A 15,615-nucleotide genomic window follows, 5' to 3' on the forward strand; every position below is an offset into this window, starting at 1 on the left:
CCATAACTCATCATCTGTTAGCTGATACACAGCAACACGGAGAGATCTATACTGGGAAAGGGGGAAATAGTAATCAAGGTTAACTGTGAAATTTAAGACTATCTGCCTGTATTGTTTTTGGCTAGGACAGGTGCTTCCAATCTCTCATGTTTAGTCTTAAAAGAAATACACCCAAATTAGCATGTGTGTAGGTGGAGAGGGAAGAACCACATACACTTAGTTTCAAACAAAAGTTGCTACGGGTTTATTAAAACATTTCTCTTAACTTAAATATGCATAGCTGGCTCAATACATCATTATCCATATATTATCACGCATTCAGGGAAGTTTCTGAGAAGATTTATCAGGACCAGCTTCTCTTGCGGCTCAAGTCGATCTAAGGAAAGAACAGAAGAAATTATATACTTGATTTACAGCCACTGGTCATCGACAAACAACATGTACTGGCAGTGTCATTTTCGGAGGCTGGACAGCTGGACTGCTTTCCCCTCCTGGCTAATGTTTTGCTCAAAATTCTGCTACCTTCGAAGATGTTTTTTCCTAATTAAATCTATATACACTCCCAGAGTCTCTCCTCAACATTTATGAATCTCAGAGAAGACCAAATTAGCCAACTGTGATGAACAGGCCAATTGCAAAGCTCAATCTCAGAACCACCACCACATCTCAGGTAAAAAATCAAGCCGTGGGAAGAGAAGCACATCCTACTGTTTTAAATATTGGGCAGCAATTGGCTGAAGGCTGTCAAAAGGTACAACTTCAAGTTACAAGATAAATAAGTACAAGGGATGTGATGCACAACATGATAAATACAACTAACACTGTTGCATGTTATATGTGAAAGCTGTTAAAAGAGTGAGTCCTAAGAGTTCTCATCATAAGAAAAAAAGGTTTTTTCGATTTAATTTTGTATCTACATGAGATGAGGGATGTTCACTAAACTTACTGTGACAATCATTTCATGATATATGTAAGTCAAGTCATTATGCTGTACACTTTATAGTGCTGTATGCCAATTATATCTCAATAAAACTGGGAGAAAAAGACATATATATGGTGTGTGTGTGTGTGTGTGTGTGTGTGTGTGTGTGTATATGCATATATGTATATGGCAGCAAAACTAACGACCAGACATTTAACTGGCTCTGTGACAAGCCACCATTAACGAGCTACAAAGCAAGTCACTCATAATCTCTCAAGAAACATACAAAATAAAAGGGTTTGAGCTCATGGAAGCTATGATTATGTCTAAAAATACTTAACTCTCTCAGTTAAGTCTAATCTCCTTTATGGCTTAAATATTCAGTAATTAAAATTCTGATGACCATTATGGACACAGAATTAGCATAAGAACAGAGCCAGATTGTTATGATTTGCGATAAGAAATTCCCAAGGGAGGTTCAAGTCCAGATAGGCTCTTCCTGATCTACTTCCAACCCACTCCCTTAACTGACGATGCAGCAACCCAGAGGCAAAGAAACAAAGATCAGTCAGTGTGGTCACTCTGCCAGTTGATAGTGATGGGTGTAACCATTCAACTTTGTAGAATCGATTTAAAAAAAAAATTTTTCTTACTTCAAATAATCTCTTTAAAAGTCTGAGTAATGATGCAACCTGAAAAAGTAAAAGACAAATCATCAAAACTTTGTGATTACCCAGAGTATCGTCAATCAGATCACAGAATGGCACTTAGGAAGACTGTAGGTATAGAAATGTAATCACAATCATTCTCATAAGACTCTTCAAGCTGACATTCTGAAGGATTCTAATGCTAATAAGTCAGATTTTAGATAAAAGTCTTCAGCTTGTTCCAAAGCATTAAGTCAGGCTCTGATCAACCACATCCAACAGTAATGTCAGTCCAACCCACTTGCTAGACAGTCTCACTAGAGATCAATGCTCTGGTGGAAACTCTAATGGCCTTTGGGGCTTACAGGAAAAGAAAAAAATTCTGTTGTTATAATAAATCAAAGCTATGGAAAAGAATTTCTAAGTGTAGTAAGAATCTGCATCCTTTTATAAAATCTAAACTGAAAAAAATCACTCCAAAAATGACCTGAAATGAAAAGGATCGAATTACCAGTTTTCCTGGTTTCACCCATTTTCCTTTCAAAGTAAAACTATAAACCATGTTGTTGTTTGCTATGTTCTCTTTTCACAACTATCTCCTCAAAACCAATTTATATTCCTCCTCTTCTTCACCCCAGTTTTCAGTTTCTTTTAAAGCAGACCTTCCCTGAAGCATACAAACATAAGCACAGGTTCTATGTAACATTCACTGCCAACACTGGGAGCAAGGAAAGGGGGCTGTGATTTAAGTCACAAGTTCTCCCCGAAGAGCCACCTTGTCATTAGATTTTATTTGTTCCTGCTTTACAGCCAAGTATGTTGAGCGCAGAAAAGATGCTGGACAGAGCATAACTTTTGGATGTCTTTGTAGTTAACATCCTTATTTACAGCTTACAGCTGTAGGAAAAGAAATACCTTTTAAAAATCACTTAAATCCAGTGGAATAAACAGAGCACTGTTGAATCAACAGAGGTTAATCTAAACATAAGGCACCAAGAAAGGAGCAGTATTATTAAAGCAGCAATGTTTCCTCAATTTGACATTTTCAAAATACAGCTTAACACCCTCCCACACAAAAAAATTCCCAGGTAAACTTACTGCTAGTGACATTTTGCAGTAGAAACATGCAATTTTGTTAGATATGAAGATGACAGTCAGAATAAACACTCTACAATTTATAAATTAATAATTACAATTAATAAATTACAGATTTAATAAATTATACATAACTGCAGAATTGGGAATGTAGCAACTGTATCTTCACATTTTCAAAAGAGGCTGAGAGGTATTTCTGACTTTTAAGCATAAATATTACCTACCTATACATCAGGGCTTTGCCCTTTTCATTCCCCAAGGCAAAATATCCACTTCTGGGAGAAAAATCCATGGTATGAACAAGAGAAATATTCTTCTTTTTAACTGGGAAGTTTGAAAATACTGTACAGGAAGGAAGGTGGACCTGCAGGAAATAATTAAAAGCTTTAAATGGCAACAACTGGGAACTCATCTTTCTTAACACTTAGTCTTCATTCTTTTTGCCAGAACAGAAAGTTCGTTTTGACTGTAGCACACATGAAGTACAGTGATCCAAAATTAAAATTTGATTTTCGGTGTGCTATTAACTGTGAAGGAAGGGAGGGAAGAGAATAAAAGTGTTTTCTTGATGCTTTTAATGCAGTACCTAGCATGGTGCCTGGGAGAGTCAAATGAATAAATGAATGAATAAAGTGGAAAGTACCCATCAATACCAGTACCCATTAATGCTCTAACTTAGTAACACGGTAAAGAATACTAGAATCTGATCACAACGAAGATACTCTAAACATTATGAAGAGTCTGAAGCCAAGACAGCGTCACACCAAATCTTCCAGTATCATATAACTGCCTTTTTTCACTTTTCAATTTTTTCAACCATGTGGTATATTCTTCGCCTTTTGCAATCTCGCTTCAAGGAAGGCTAAATCATGAAAACCTGGTTCACAGTGAAACTGTGTTCTGACTGAGAAAGAGGCAGGTCTCTCTCTCCAGGAAAGTCTACTTCCGAGGAAAACGTGCCTAAATCCAAGATAGGCAAGACAAGTCCTCACCTGGTTTGTGGATGAATGAAAGCCACGCACAGAAGCAGTTGCCTTAAGCAGACTAGGACTTTAACAATGCTCATTTTCACATATTCTCACACAAGAAATACAGCACCTCACACTCAAATACATATAGAATTATCATCCTGCTATTTATCTTGGTAGTCTACCATCCTTCACATTTTTAGATGAGACTTTAAACCACTCAAAGTGATTTTCATAGACAAGAACCTGGCAAAACCCGCAGTTAGATACATCTGTCTTTTATACAGGTTTCAGTCAGTGACTAGGCCCTACTCCCCCTGATATATACATATTGACCATTTTGTCAAGAAAGGAAAGTTTACAGTAAATCTCTAAGCCATTTTCAATTATTCTCAACTTCTCCAGGAAGCAGGCCCTGCTTGCATGGCATGGCATCAATGCAAAGGTATTAGTGCCAATGAGAAGTGGTCTTGACCCATTAAAACTAAGAAGTTGACAACCGGGGCACAAGACACACAGCAATTTTTTAAAGCCCACTTTTATCAAAAGGTAGCTGTGTATTTTTCTAGCTAAATAAACAGAACAATTCTGTTACCCAAATTACCATAAATACTGCAATATATACAAACACAAAAGTTTATGATGTAAATGGTATCCCTTTAGATGTGGTGCCCTTGTGCACCACACACCTACACAACCATACAGAATGGCCATGGCTTCACACAACAAGCTGGTGTGTCCTTTCTGATGGAGGATAAACACCAACTTATCGACAATTTATTTTTAAATTTAATCTCCCCTACTGACTTCGATACCAGGGGCAAAAACACATGTTTACAATGTCCTCCTAAAAGACTCAACTGGATGCACCTGCCAAGTTCCCCGGTGTAACCTCTCACTGTGGTAGTACGTCCTCCCTTAGACCAATGATCCTCACCTGGACAGAACTCAGCTGTGCTCCAACCTCTCTTTATGACCCCTGTATTAAAAGCTATAATTGAACTAATAAGAAAAAAAAACATAAAAACCCAACTTCTTTAACTAAGAAAGTTACCTTTATCTCCAGCATAATTTCTGTCATTACATTTAAGGGACCAGATATCAAAATTCAACAAATAAAATTCTCTCATCCTTAATTTAATGAATAAGAAGTTCCACAACTTTCTACAACATCCAAGGTTGTAAATGGAACAACAATTTAACTTCTGGGTCTCTTCCTCAAGCAATGGCTTAGATTTCTATTCAATGCTCTGTGCTGGGATAACAGAACTGTTTGGATCACTATAAAAGACTGCATTTAGGATACTAACACTGCTTCACGGAGGCATTCTGAAGCTGCTATGCTTGGCTTCTTTCCATTAGATATTATGGTTGACTACCATTTAAAAAATGGGATTTGGCTGTTACTAATGAATTCCTTGTGTGATTTTGCCAAAATAAAAAACCATAAATGCTGCTGTGATCACTGAAGCAAACTAGGCAGAACTAACTACCAGGCATCTTGCAGAATACATTATGTCAACGGAGAGAGACCCTATGGTTTTCTAACACAATTTACTAACATTAAAATGATAAAAGGTTAATATGTACTAGTCCACCACTCCCATTGGAGGAGAGAGGATTTTGAAGCTGACTTGAATTAGAAACCTCTCATTTATCAAATGATTCATTCAATGAGAGGCAATAAAACACAATGCTGTATTTTTCAAACTCCTTTTCTAGCAGAACCTGTTCTTCCCTCAAAGAAAATCTTCTGCAGAATGCCAATATATACCACAAGTAACAGTGAAGTTGCTCTATATGATACAGGTAGGAGCTGAGCCTCTTACTTGTCCCACTTCCCATCTGAAGTCCTATACACATTCTAAGGCTCTAAGGAACTTAGCTGGAAAACCATTAAAATGCTAGAATATGGAATCAAGCATCACAGTTCACTGCGCTTTACCAGCTGTTGACAACTTGGGGTGAGCTGATCCTCTGAGGACTATTATTTCGCTCAAGAATTTTGGGGGAATTTTTTTTAAATTCAAGTATAGTTGATTTATAATGTTTCTGGGGTATAGCCGAGTGATAATATTATGTTATTTTTTTCTGATTCTTTTCCATTATAGGTTATTATAAGTTGAATATAGTTCCCTGTGCTGTACAGTAGGTCCTTTTGGTTGTCTATTTTATATATAGTACTGTGTATCTGTTAATCTCAAATTTCCAATTTATCCCTCCCCACCATTTCCCTTTTGGTAACCATAGTTTGTTTTCTATGACCGTGAGTTGATTTCTGTTTTGTAAATAAGTTCACTTGTATCATTTTTTTTAGTTTCTACATATAAGTAAGATATTTGTCTTTCTCTATCGTACTTCACTGAGTATGATAATCTCTGGGACCATCCATGTTGCTGCAAGTGACATTATTTCATTCTTTTTTATGGCTGAGTGATATTCCATTATATACTGTAGAATTCTTTATAAATCTTTGTAAACTATACACTATTAAAGCTGATGAAATACGTGTGACTGCACTAGGGAGAGGACTCTTGGAAGCCTGTGCCTGGCTTCTTCCAGGCTTCACTCCAGTCACCTTTTCCTTTGGATGATTTTGCTTTGTATCTTTTCCCTGCAATAATTCTAAGCCATGAGTATGACCATATACTGCATCCTCCAGTCTTCCTATTTATTGTTGTATTCACCAAAGCTCGGGGAGATCCTGGGGACCCCTGGCACAGAGCTACGTTTCTAAGTACTATCCAGCTATTTAAATTGCAATCTTTTTACACAATTTATTTTCAAAATTTAAGAACTGCCTCCACTCCATTTTGACAAAAGGCCTTAAAAAGGCAGATCCTGGGGACCCCTGGCACAGAGCTACGTTTCTAAGTACTATCCAGCTATTTAAATTGCAATCTTTTTACACAATTTATTTTCAAAATTTAAGAACTGCCTCCACTCCATTTTGACAAAAGGCCTTAAAAAGGCAGATGAAAGAAAATTATAGAGGAATAAAGTGTTTGCTTTAAATACATTCCTTCATACATGTGCTGAAAGCTCTGAAAATGAAGATCACCACTTAAGGAATGCTGGGAATAGACACAGCCTTCCAAAAAGAACAGATATTAATACAAAGATGGTGGCCACTGCGCATCATTTCTACAATCACACCCAAAAGCTGCAATACTAACAATTTCTATACCAAAAGAGGCTACTCTTTTTAAAATAATCCAACACTTTTCTATTATCTTTCTGTGTTTTCAACTTAAATTTTAAAATTCCAACTTAAAATTTAAAATGCTAAAAGGAAAGGGTAAAAAAATATTACCAATCTGACTGCTTCTTTCATTTTTTCTGAAGCAATTGCCAAGATTTCTGTAGTAGGATTGAAGGTCAGAGACGTAACACCTGTAACCAAGTTCATTATAGCTTTTATCGGCTTTGGGTTTGTTTCTTGGAGACAAGAATCTTGACTGTATATGTTTACCACTCCGCAATTGGAACTGCAAAGAGAAACAGGCATGTAACAGATTAAAAGCAAGCAAAAGGGCTTTCACAACCTAAGTGAACACAGATTTAATCCCACAAACTGGTATTTACAGGAAGTATAACCTGTTACACAGGGACCATGGGTTAGAGTTCATCCCAAGGCAAAAGCCAGACACATTCTATCAGTTCAACCTCAGTCTTGCTCAGCTCTTCTTAACTCCGGCAGCTTTTCAATTACTAGAGTAGCTAGAAAATCCAAGAAGGCACAGAATCTTTATTATTCATTCCGTCAATAAATTATTTATTGAATTTCAACTCTATGCTAGGCACTATTTAAGTGCTTGGGTTGCAAAGATCAACAAGACTGACACTTTCATGGCATTTATGGCCAACCTAACATTCTAATATGTCAATGAGAGCTGCCCTTCAGCTACTTAGACCTCCTCCTTTCTTTTTTTTATGTATTATATTTATCAGAACTTTCAAAACAGTGCTGAACAACAGCTGTAACAGCACATATCTAAGTTTCTTGCTATATCAGGAATATCTACAAGCCAAGAGTTATGCAAATGATCGTCCACTCCAAGTTTACTGAAATATTTACCAGCAATGAATTACACCCAATACTTGTAAAAAGTAAATCTTACTGACCTTGTAATTAACAGAAACATTCACAGACAAGAACTTTCAGTAAACATCTTAGACCTCAATGTTCAGATCACCTAATGTTATAAGCATCATTTATAAGGAACAGGAATAAGGTCCTTGTAATTCAAAATATTTAATTCAAACTTAATTAGCAAATGCAGTATAAACCAGAAAGATGTGAGAAATTAAGCCTCAAATTCACAAGGGTAACACACATGTATTCCACTAAGTGTCCTCTCACTCTTACCAGTCAAACATTCTCACTTACTCACTTAATACTTACTGCCTACAATGAACAAGGAACAATGCATAAAAACAAGACAAATTCAGTGCACACACAAGATTCCACAGCTTGAAATTATAGCCAACACACAAACAGTATGCTAAATTATTTACTGCTTTAAGTCTTCAAAATAACTATGTATACATTTTCTCACATACATTTCATATACATTAAGAACCCCGTAACTGGCCGGAAGCCAAGATGGCAGATTAGAAGGAGCTAGAGCTTACCTCCTCTCTCAAACACACCAAAATCATTATCTGCAGAACAACTACTGATTAAAAAGATTGGAAGCTACCAAAAAAGTCCTTCCATAACTAAAGACACAAAGAAAATACCATGAGAAGGCAGCAGGGAAACACTCGTGATATAATCAAATCGCATAGTCCCCTGCTCCAAGTTGCATGATCCACAAACTAGAGAGTAACTATACTGCAGAGGTTCTCCCACAGGAGTGAGAGTTCTGAGCCCTGTCTATAGACATGGCCCTGCCCACCAGAGGGCCAAAACCCAGCTCTATACACCAGTGGGCAGGCACCAGACCCTTCCACCAAGAAGCCTGCACAAGCCTCTAGGACACCCTCACCTACCATGGGGCAGACACCAGGAGCAAGAAAACTATGGATCCTGCAGCCTGTGGAATGAGTCCATAAACACAGGCTAGACCCTACCCTGGGCCCAGCTCCCTCTGGCCCTTGGGTGATGAGAGGGGAGAGCACTGCTGAGAACTGAGATGCACAGGACAACTCCTACAGAGGCTCACTTCTCCCAAGGTCGAGAAACATAACCAACCTACCACATACATAAAAATACAAATAGAAATTCAGACAAAATGAGGAGGTAGAAGAATATGTTCCAGATAAAGCAACAAAGTAAAATCACAGAAGAACTAAATGACGCAGAGACAGTCAATCTACCCAAGAAAGAGTTTAGAGTAATGATCATCGTAAGATGATCCAAGAACTTGGGAAGACTTGCACAGAGTGAGATGTTAGAAGTTTTTAACAAGGAGCTTAAAATATAAAGAACCAAACAGAGTTGAAGAAAACTAACTGAAATGAAAAATACACAAGAAGGAATAAACAGTAGACTAAATGAGGCAGAAGAATGGATCAGTGAACTAGAAGGCTGAAAACTTACCTAACCTGGGAAAAGAAACAGTCACCCAGGCCCAGGAAGCAGAGTCCTATACATAATTAACCCTACCTAAGAGGAACACAACTAGGAACATTGTAATTAAAATGATAAAAAATAAAGAGAATATTAAAAGCAACAAGGGAAAAGAAGAAATAACATACAAGGATTCCCATAAGGCTATCAGCTGATTTTTCAGCAGAAATTCTTCAGGCCAGAAGGGGGTGGCATGATATATTTGAAGTGATGAAAGGGGAAAACATACAGCCAAGAATATTCTACCCAGCAAGGCTCTTGTTCAGATTTGATGGAGAAAGCAAAAGCTTTACAGACAAGCAAAAGCGAAAAAAATCAGCACCACCAAACCAGCTTTACAACAAATCCTAAAGGAATTTCTCTAGACAAAAAAGAAAAGGCCACCACTAGAAACAAGAAAACTACAAAATGGAAAAGCTCACTAGCAAAGGCAAACATTCCGTAAAGGTAGGAAATTATCCACACACAAACTAGTAAGAAGGTTAAAAGACAAAAGTAGTAAAATCATCACAATAAGCAGTTAATGGATACACAAAACAATTAAATGTAAAATATGATACCAAAAAGAGTAATCGTGAGGTAGGAGAGTACAAACGGAGGGTTTTTTAAATGCATTTGAAATTAAGAGATCAGCAACTTAAAGCAATCACACACACACACACACACACACACACACACTCACACACACAAATATACGGCTATACTAAAATCTCATGGTAACCACAAACCAAAAATCTATAACAGAGAAACACACAAAAAGAGAAAAAGGAATTCAAACATAACAGTCACTAAATCACAAGAGAACAAAAAGAATAAGTGGGAAAAAAACCTAAAAGATAAATCCAAAACAACTAATAAAATGGCAGTAAGAACATACATATCAATAATTACCTTAAATGTAAATGGATTAAACGCTCCAACCAAAAGACAGAGTGGCTGAACGCATACAAAAGCAAGGCCCATATACGCTGCCTACAATGGACTCACTTCTGATCTGAGACACATACAGCGTGAAAGTGAGAGGATGGAAAAAGGTATTCCACGCAAACAGAAATCAAAAGAAAGCCAGAGTAACAATACTGGTATCAGACAGACTTGTATCAGCCTTAAAACAGACTTGGAAATGAAGACTGTTATAAGAGACAAAGAAGGACACTATACAATGATCAAGGGATCAATCCAAGAAGGTATAACCATCATAAATATATATGCACCAAAAACAGGAGCACAATATATAAGGCAAATATTAACAAACATAAAAGGAGAAGTTGACAGTAACACAATAATAGTAGAAGGACTTTAACACCCCTCTTACATCAATGGACGGCTCATCCAGACAGAAAATCAATAAGAAAACAGGCCTTAAATTACACATTAGACCAGATGGACTTAACTGATTTATAAATAACATTCCATCATAAAGCAGTGGAATATACATTGTTTTCAAGTGCACATGGAACATTCTCTAGGATGGACCGTACGCTAGGCCACAAAACAAGCCTCAATAAATTTAAGACAACTGAAATCATATCAAGCATCTTTTCCAACCACAACATTATGAGACTTGAAATCTATGAGAAAAAAACTTCAAAAAACAAACACATTGAGGCTAAACAATATGCTACAAAACAACCCATGAATCACTGAAGAAATCAAAGAAAAAATTAGAAAGAACCAACAGACAAATGAAAATGAAAACACAACAATGCAAAACTTACGGGACAGAGTAAAAACAACGGAATTTTATAGTGATACAAGCTTACCTCAGGAAAAAAGGAAAGTGACAAATAAACAACCTAACCTCACACCTAAAGGAACTAGAAATAAAATAACAAACAAAACCCAAAGTCAGTAGAAGGGAAGGAATCATAAAGATCAGAGCAGAAATAAACAACAGACTAAAAAAAAAAAAAAAAAAAAACCCAATAGAAAAGATCAATGATCTAAAAGCTTGTTCTTTGAAAAGATAAACAAAAAAAATAAAGCTTTAGCCAGACGCATCAAGAAAATCAGAAATGAAAAAAGTTACAATCTATACCACAGAAATACAAAGGATCTTAAGAGACTACTTGAGCAACTATATGCCAATAAAATGGACAATCTAGAAGAAATGAACAAACTCTTAGAAAGTACAATCTCCCAAGACTGAACCAGGAAGAAACAGAAAAGATGAACAGAACAATTATCAGTACTGAAACTGAATCAGTAATTTAAAAACTGCCAAGAAACAGAAGTCCAGGACCAGATGGCATCACACGTGAATTCTACCAAACAATTAGAGAGGAGTTAACACTTATTTTTCTCAAACTATCTCAAAAAAAAATGGCAGAGGAAGGAACACTTCCAAACTCATTCTATAAGGCCACCATTATTCTGATACCAAAACCAAACAAAGATATCACACAAAGAAAGAAAATTATAGGCCAGTATCATTGATGAACACAGATGAAAAAATCCTCAACAATATATTAGCAAAATGACTCTAACAACACATCAAAAGGAGCACATACACCATGATCAAGTAGGATTTATTCCAGGGATGCAAGGATTTTTCAATATCACAAATCAATCAAAGTGATACACCACACTAACAAACTGAAGAATAAAAACCACCTCAACAGATGCAGAAAAGGCTTTTGATAAAATTCACCATCTACTTATGATAAGAACTCTCCAGAAAGTGGGCACAGAGGGACATATCTCTACATAATAAGGGCCATTATATGACAAACCCACAGCTAACATGATACTCAATGGTGAAAAGCTGAAAGCATTCCCTCCAAGATGAGAAACAAGACAAGGATATCCACTCTTGCCACTTCTATTCAACACAGTTTTGGAAGCCCTAGCCACAGCAATCAGACAAGGAGAAGAAGGAAAAGGAATCCAAATTGGAAAAGAGGAAATAAAACTATCACTGTTTGCAGATAACATGATACTATACATAGAAATTCCTAGGCACCACCAGAAAATTACTAGAGCTCATCAATGAATTTGGTAAAGCTGCAGCTTACAAAATAAATATACAGAAATCTGTTCCATTTCTATACACAAACAACAAAATATCAGAAAGAGAAATTCAGGAAATTAAGGAAACAATCCCATTTACCATTCCATCAAAAAGAATAAAATACCTAGGAATAAACCTACTTAAGAAGGTAAAAAGACCTGTATTCTGAAAACTATAAGACACTGTTGAAAGAAACTGAAGATGGCACAGATGGAAAGATATACTATGTTCTTGGATTAGAAGAATCAATATTGTTAAAATGACCATACTACCCAAAGCGATCTACAGATTTAATGCAATCCCTACCAAAATACCAATGGCATTTTTCACAGAACTAGAACAAATTAAAATTTTGTAACGAAACACAAAAGATCCAAACAGCCAAAACAATCTTGAGGAAGAACAGAGCTGGAGGAATTATACTCCCTGACTTCAGACTATACTACAAAGCTGCAGTTATCAAAACAGTATGGTACTGGCACAAAAACAGACACATATATCAATGGAACGGGATAGAAAGCCTAGAAATAAACCCAAGAACTTATGGTCAATTAATCTATAACAAAGGAGGAAAGAATATACAATGGAGATAAGACAGTCTCTTCAATAAGCGGTGCTGGGAAAACTGCACAGCTTTATGTAAAAGAATAAAATTAGAACATTTTCTAACACCATATACAAAATAAACTCAAAATAGATTAACGATTTAAATGTAAGACTGGGCACTATAAAACTCCTAGAGGAAAACAGGAAGAACACTCTTTACCACAAATCAAAGCACTATTTTTTTGGATCAATCTCCTAAAGTAGAGGAAATAAAAGCAAATAAACAAATGGGAACCTAATAAATTTAAAAGCTTTTGCACACCAAAGGCAACCATCAACAGAATAAAAAGACAACCTACTAAATGGAAGAAAATATTTGCAAATAATATGGCTGTAAGGGGTTAATATCCAACATATATAAAGAGCTCATACAATTGAGCATCAAAAAAACAAACAACCCAATTAAAAAATGTGAAGAACTGAATAGACATTTTCCCAAAGTAGAAATGCAGATGGCCAACAGGTACATAAAAAGACTCAAAATCACTAATCATCAGGGAAATGCACAATGAGATATCACCTCACACCTGTCAGAATGGCTACTATCAAAAAGTCTAAAAATAACAAATGTTGGCAAGGATATGGATCAAAGAGAAATCTTGTACACTGCTGGTGGGAACGTATACAGCCATGTGCAGCCACTGTGGAAAACAGTACAGAAGTGTCTTAAAAACACTAAAAACAGAGCTAACCATATGACCCAGCAATTTCACTCCTGGTTATATATCCAAAAAAACCCAAAAACATTAATTTGAAAAAACACACACACCACAATTTACAATTATTTACAATCGCCAAGACACTAAACTAACCTAAGTGTCCATCAACAGATGAATAGATAAAGAAAACACGGTGTATATATACAATAGAATACTATTCAGCCATAAAAAGAAATTCTGCCATTTGCAGCAACATGGATGGATTTGGAGGGCATTATGCTAAGTAAAATAAGTCAGACAGAGAAAGATACTGTACAACATCACCTATGAGTGGAATTTAAACAATACCACAAACTAGTGAATATAACAAAAAAGAAGCAGACTCACAGATCTAGAGAACAAAATAGTGGTTACCAGTAGAGGGGTGAGGCAGTGCGGGGGGACAATTAAAAGTGTGGGGAATGGGAGGTACAAACTATTGGGTGTAGGATAAGCTGAAGGATGTATTACACAATACAGGGAATACAGCCAACATTCTGTAGTAACTGTAAATTGAAAATAATTTTATAAAAACTAAAGATAATTTTTTTAAAAGCATGTATGTCCTGCAGAATCTCTAGATGAAGCAAAATGAAACCCACTTTATAGGTTCAATGAGAGCACTAAAATTAAGGGACTATCAATTCCAGGCCCCAAATCATAATGAATTTCATACTTTTCTTTAACCTTGAATTATTCAGTATTCTTTTAAAATAAAAACAAAATATTTGGGGGGTGGCAGTGTGGAAAGAATACAGAACTGTAAACCACACAATATGAGGTCAAAATCTAGCTCTGCTAATAACCGGTTTGATGAGTAACAACCAATAAACAACACTTACATTACTTAACTCTTACACCTCAGTTTCCCTATCAATAAAATAATTGGATTAGACTAGTACTACTCAGTACACCTCTCTGCGGTTATGGAAATGCTCCAAATCTGTGCTGCCCCATATGACAGTCACTAGACACATCTGGCTACTGAACACTTAAAGTGTGACTAGTGTCACCAAGAAACAGGTTTGTTTTTTTTTTTAATTAAATTCAAATAGCACATGTAGCTGGTAGTTACTGTGATGGGCATGCAGGGTTAGACTAAGAGACCACCCAGAAATTAAAAATAGAGACGTAATATTCAATTTCTTGTAGTAACATATAATGGAAAAGAACCTGAAAAGAAAAAATATATATGTATACATATATATATACATAAATGAATCACTTTCCTGTATATCTGAAATTAACCTTGTAAATCAGCTACACTTCAATAAAATTTGTTTTTAAAAAGGAAAAAAATAAAAAACAAATACAAACAAGTGGAGAGAGAACATCATCATCAGAATAAACTAACAATGAAAACACCCTGCATACAAAGATGAAAGAGAAACTTGTTGTGTGTTAGCTTTCTAAGTTACAGAAGACCAGTTTCCATGTTCTCCAAATCCACATAGGTTACTGAAATCACAAAAATCCTGAAGCAAAGTTTATGTTAAGGGTATAAAACCCAGATTTAACTAGCAACAAATAGCAATCCAAGGTATATTTAGAGATTTAAAAAGATTGAAGATAAAGCTACATAAAAACTAAAGCACAGAATGTTTGAAGCTGATTTTCCAAACGGATTATACAGGATGGCACAAAAGGATTCATACTCAAGAGAAACTGGACTAAACATTCTTTACTTCGTGTAAGACTCCTTAATTTGCAAAACTCCTCCTAATTGTACCATGTACTTATCTAAAAGCACAAATACACAGAGATGTACCTTTAAAAAGGCAGCAGAACTCAGTCATAAAAAAGAACGAAATTTTGCCATTTTGCAGCAACATGGATGGACTTTGAAGGCAATATGCTAAGGGAAATAAGTCAGAGAGAGGAAGACAAATACTGTATGACATCACTTACATGTGCAATCTAAAAAGCAGTTAATGAATATAACAAAAAAGAAGCAAACTCACAGATACAGAGAAGAAATTAGAGGTTACCAGTGGGGAGAGGGAAAGGAGGAGGGGCAATACCAGGGGAGGGGATTAAGAGATACAAACTATTATGTAGAAAATAAGCTAAGAGATATATTGTACAACATGGGGA

The 15,615-nt window shown here is 36.0% G+C and overlaps 1 protein-coding gene across 2 annotated transcripts in view; it reads right to left on the bottom strand.

The window, feature by feature from the left end:
- Window positions 1-220: 220 nt before the first annotated feature.
- The window catches only part of UTP18 (UTP18 small subunit processome component), a 37,719-nt gene continuing 22,324 nt past the window's right edge, over window positions 221-15,615 (bottom strand). For both annotated transcript variants that reach the window (XM_074342775.1, XM_074342774.1), the window contains 4 exons: window positions 6,946-7,120; window positions 2,889-3,028; window positions 1,576-1,614; window positions 221-376 (listed from right to left, as the gene is read on the bottom strand). In XM_074342775.1, the coding sequence (XP_074198876.1) occupies window positions 1,590-1,614; window positions 2,889-3,028; window positions 6,946-7,120 (340 nt within the window). In that variant the 3' untranslated portion in view covers window positions 221-376; window positions 1,576-1,589. The remainder of the gene's footprint in view (window positions 377-1,575; window positions 1,615-2,888; window positions 3,029-6,945; window positions 7,121-15,615) is intronic.

This window comes from Camelus bactrianus, chromosome 16 (genome assembly GCF_048773025.1).
Source record: "Camelus bactrianus isolate YW-2024 breed Bactrian camel chromosome 16, ASM4877302v1, whole genome shotgun sequence".
Lineage (NCBI taxonomy): Eukaryota > Metazoa > Chordata > Mammalia > Artiodactyla > Camelidae > Camelus > Camelus bactrianus.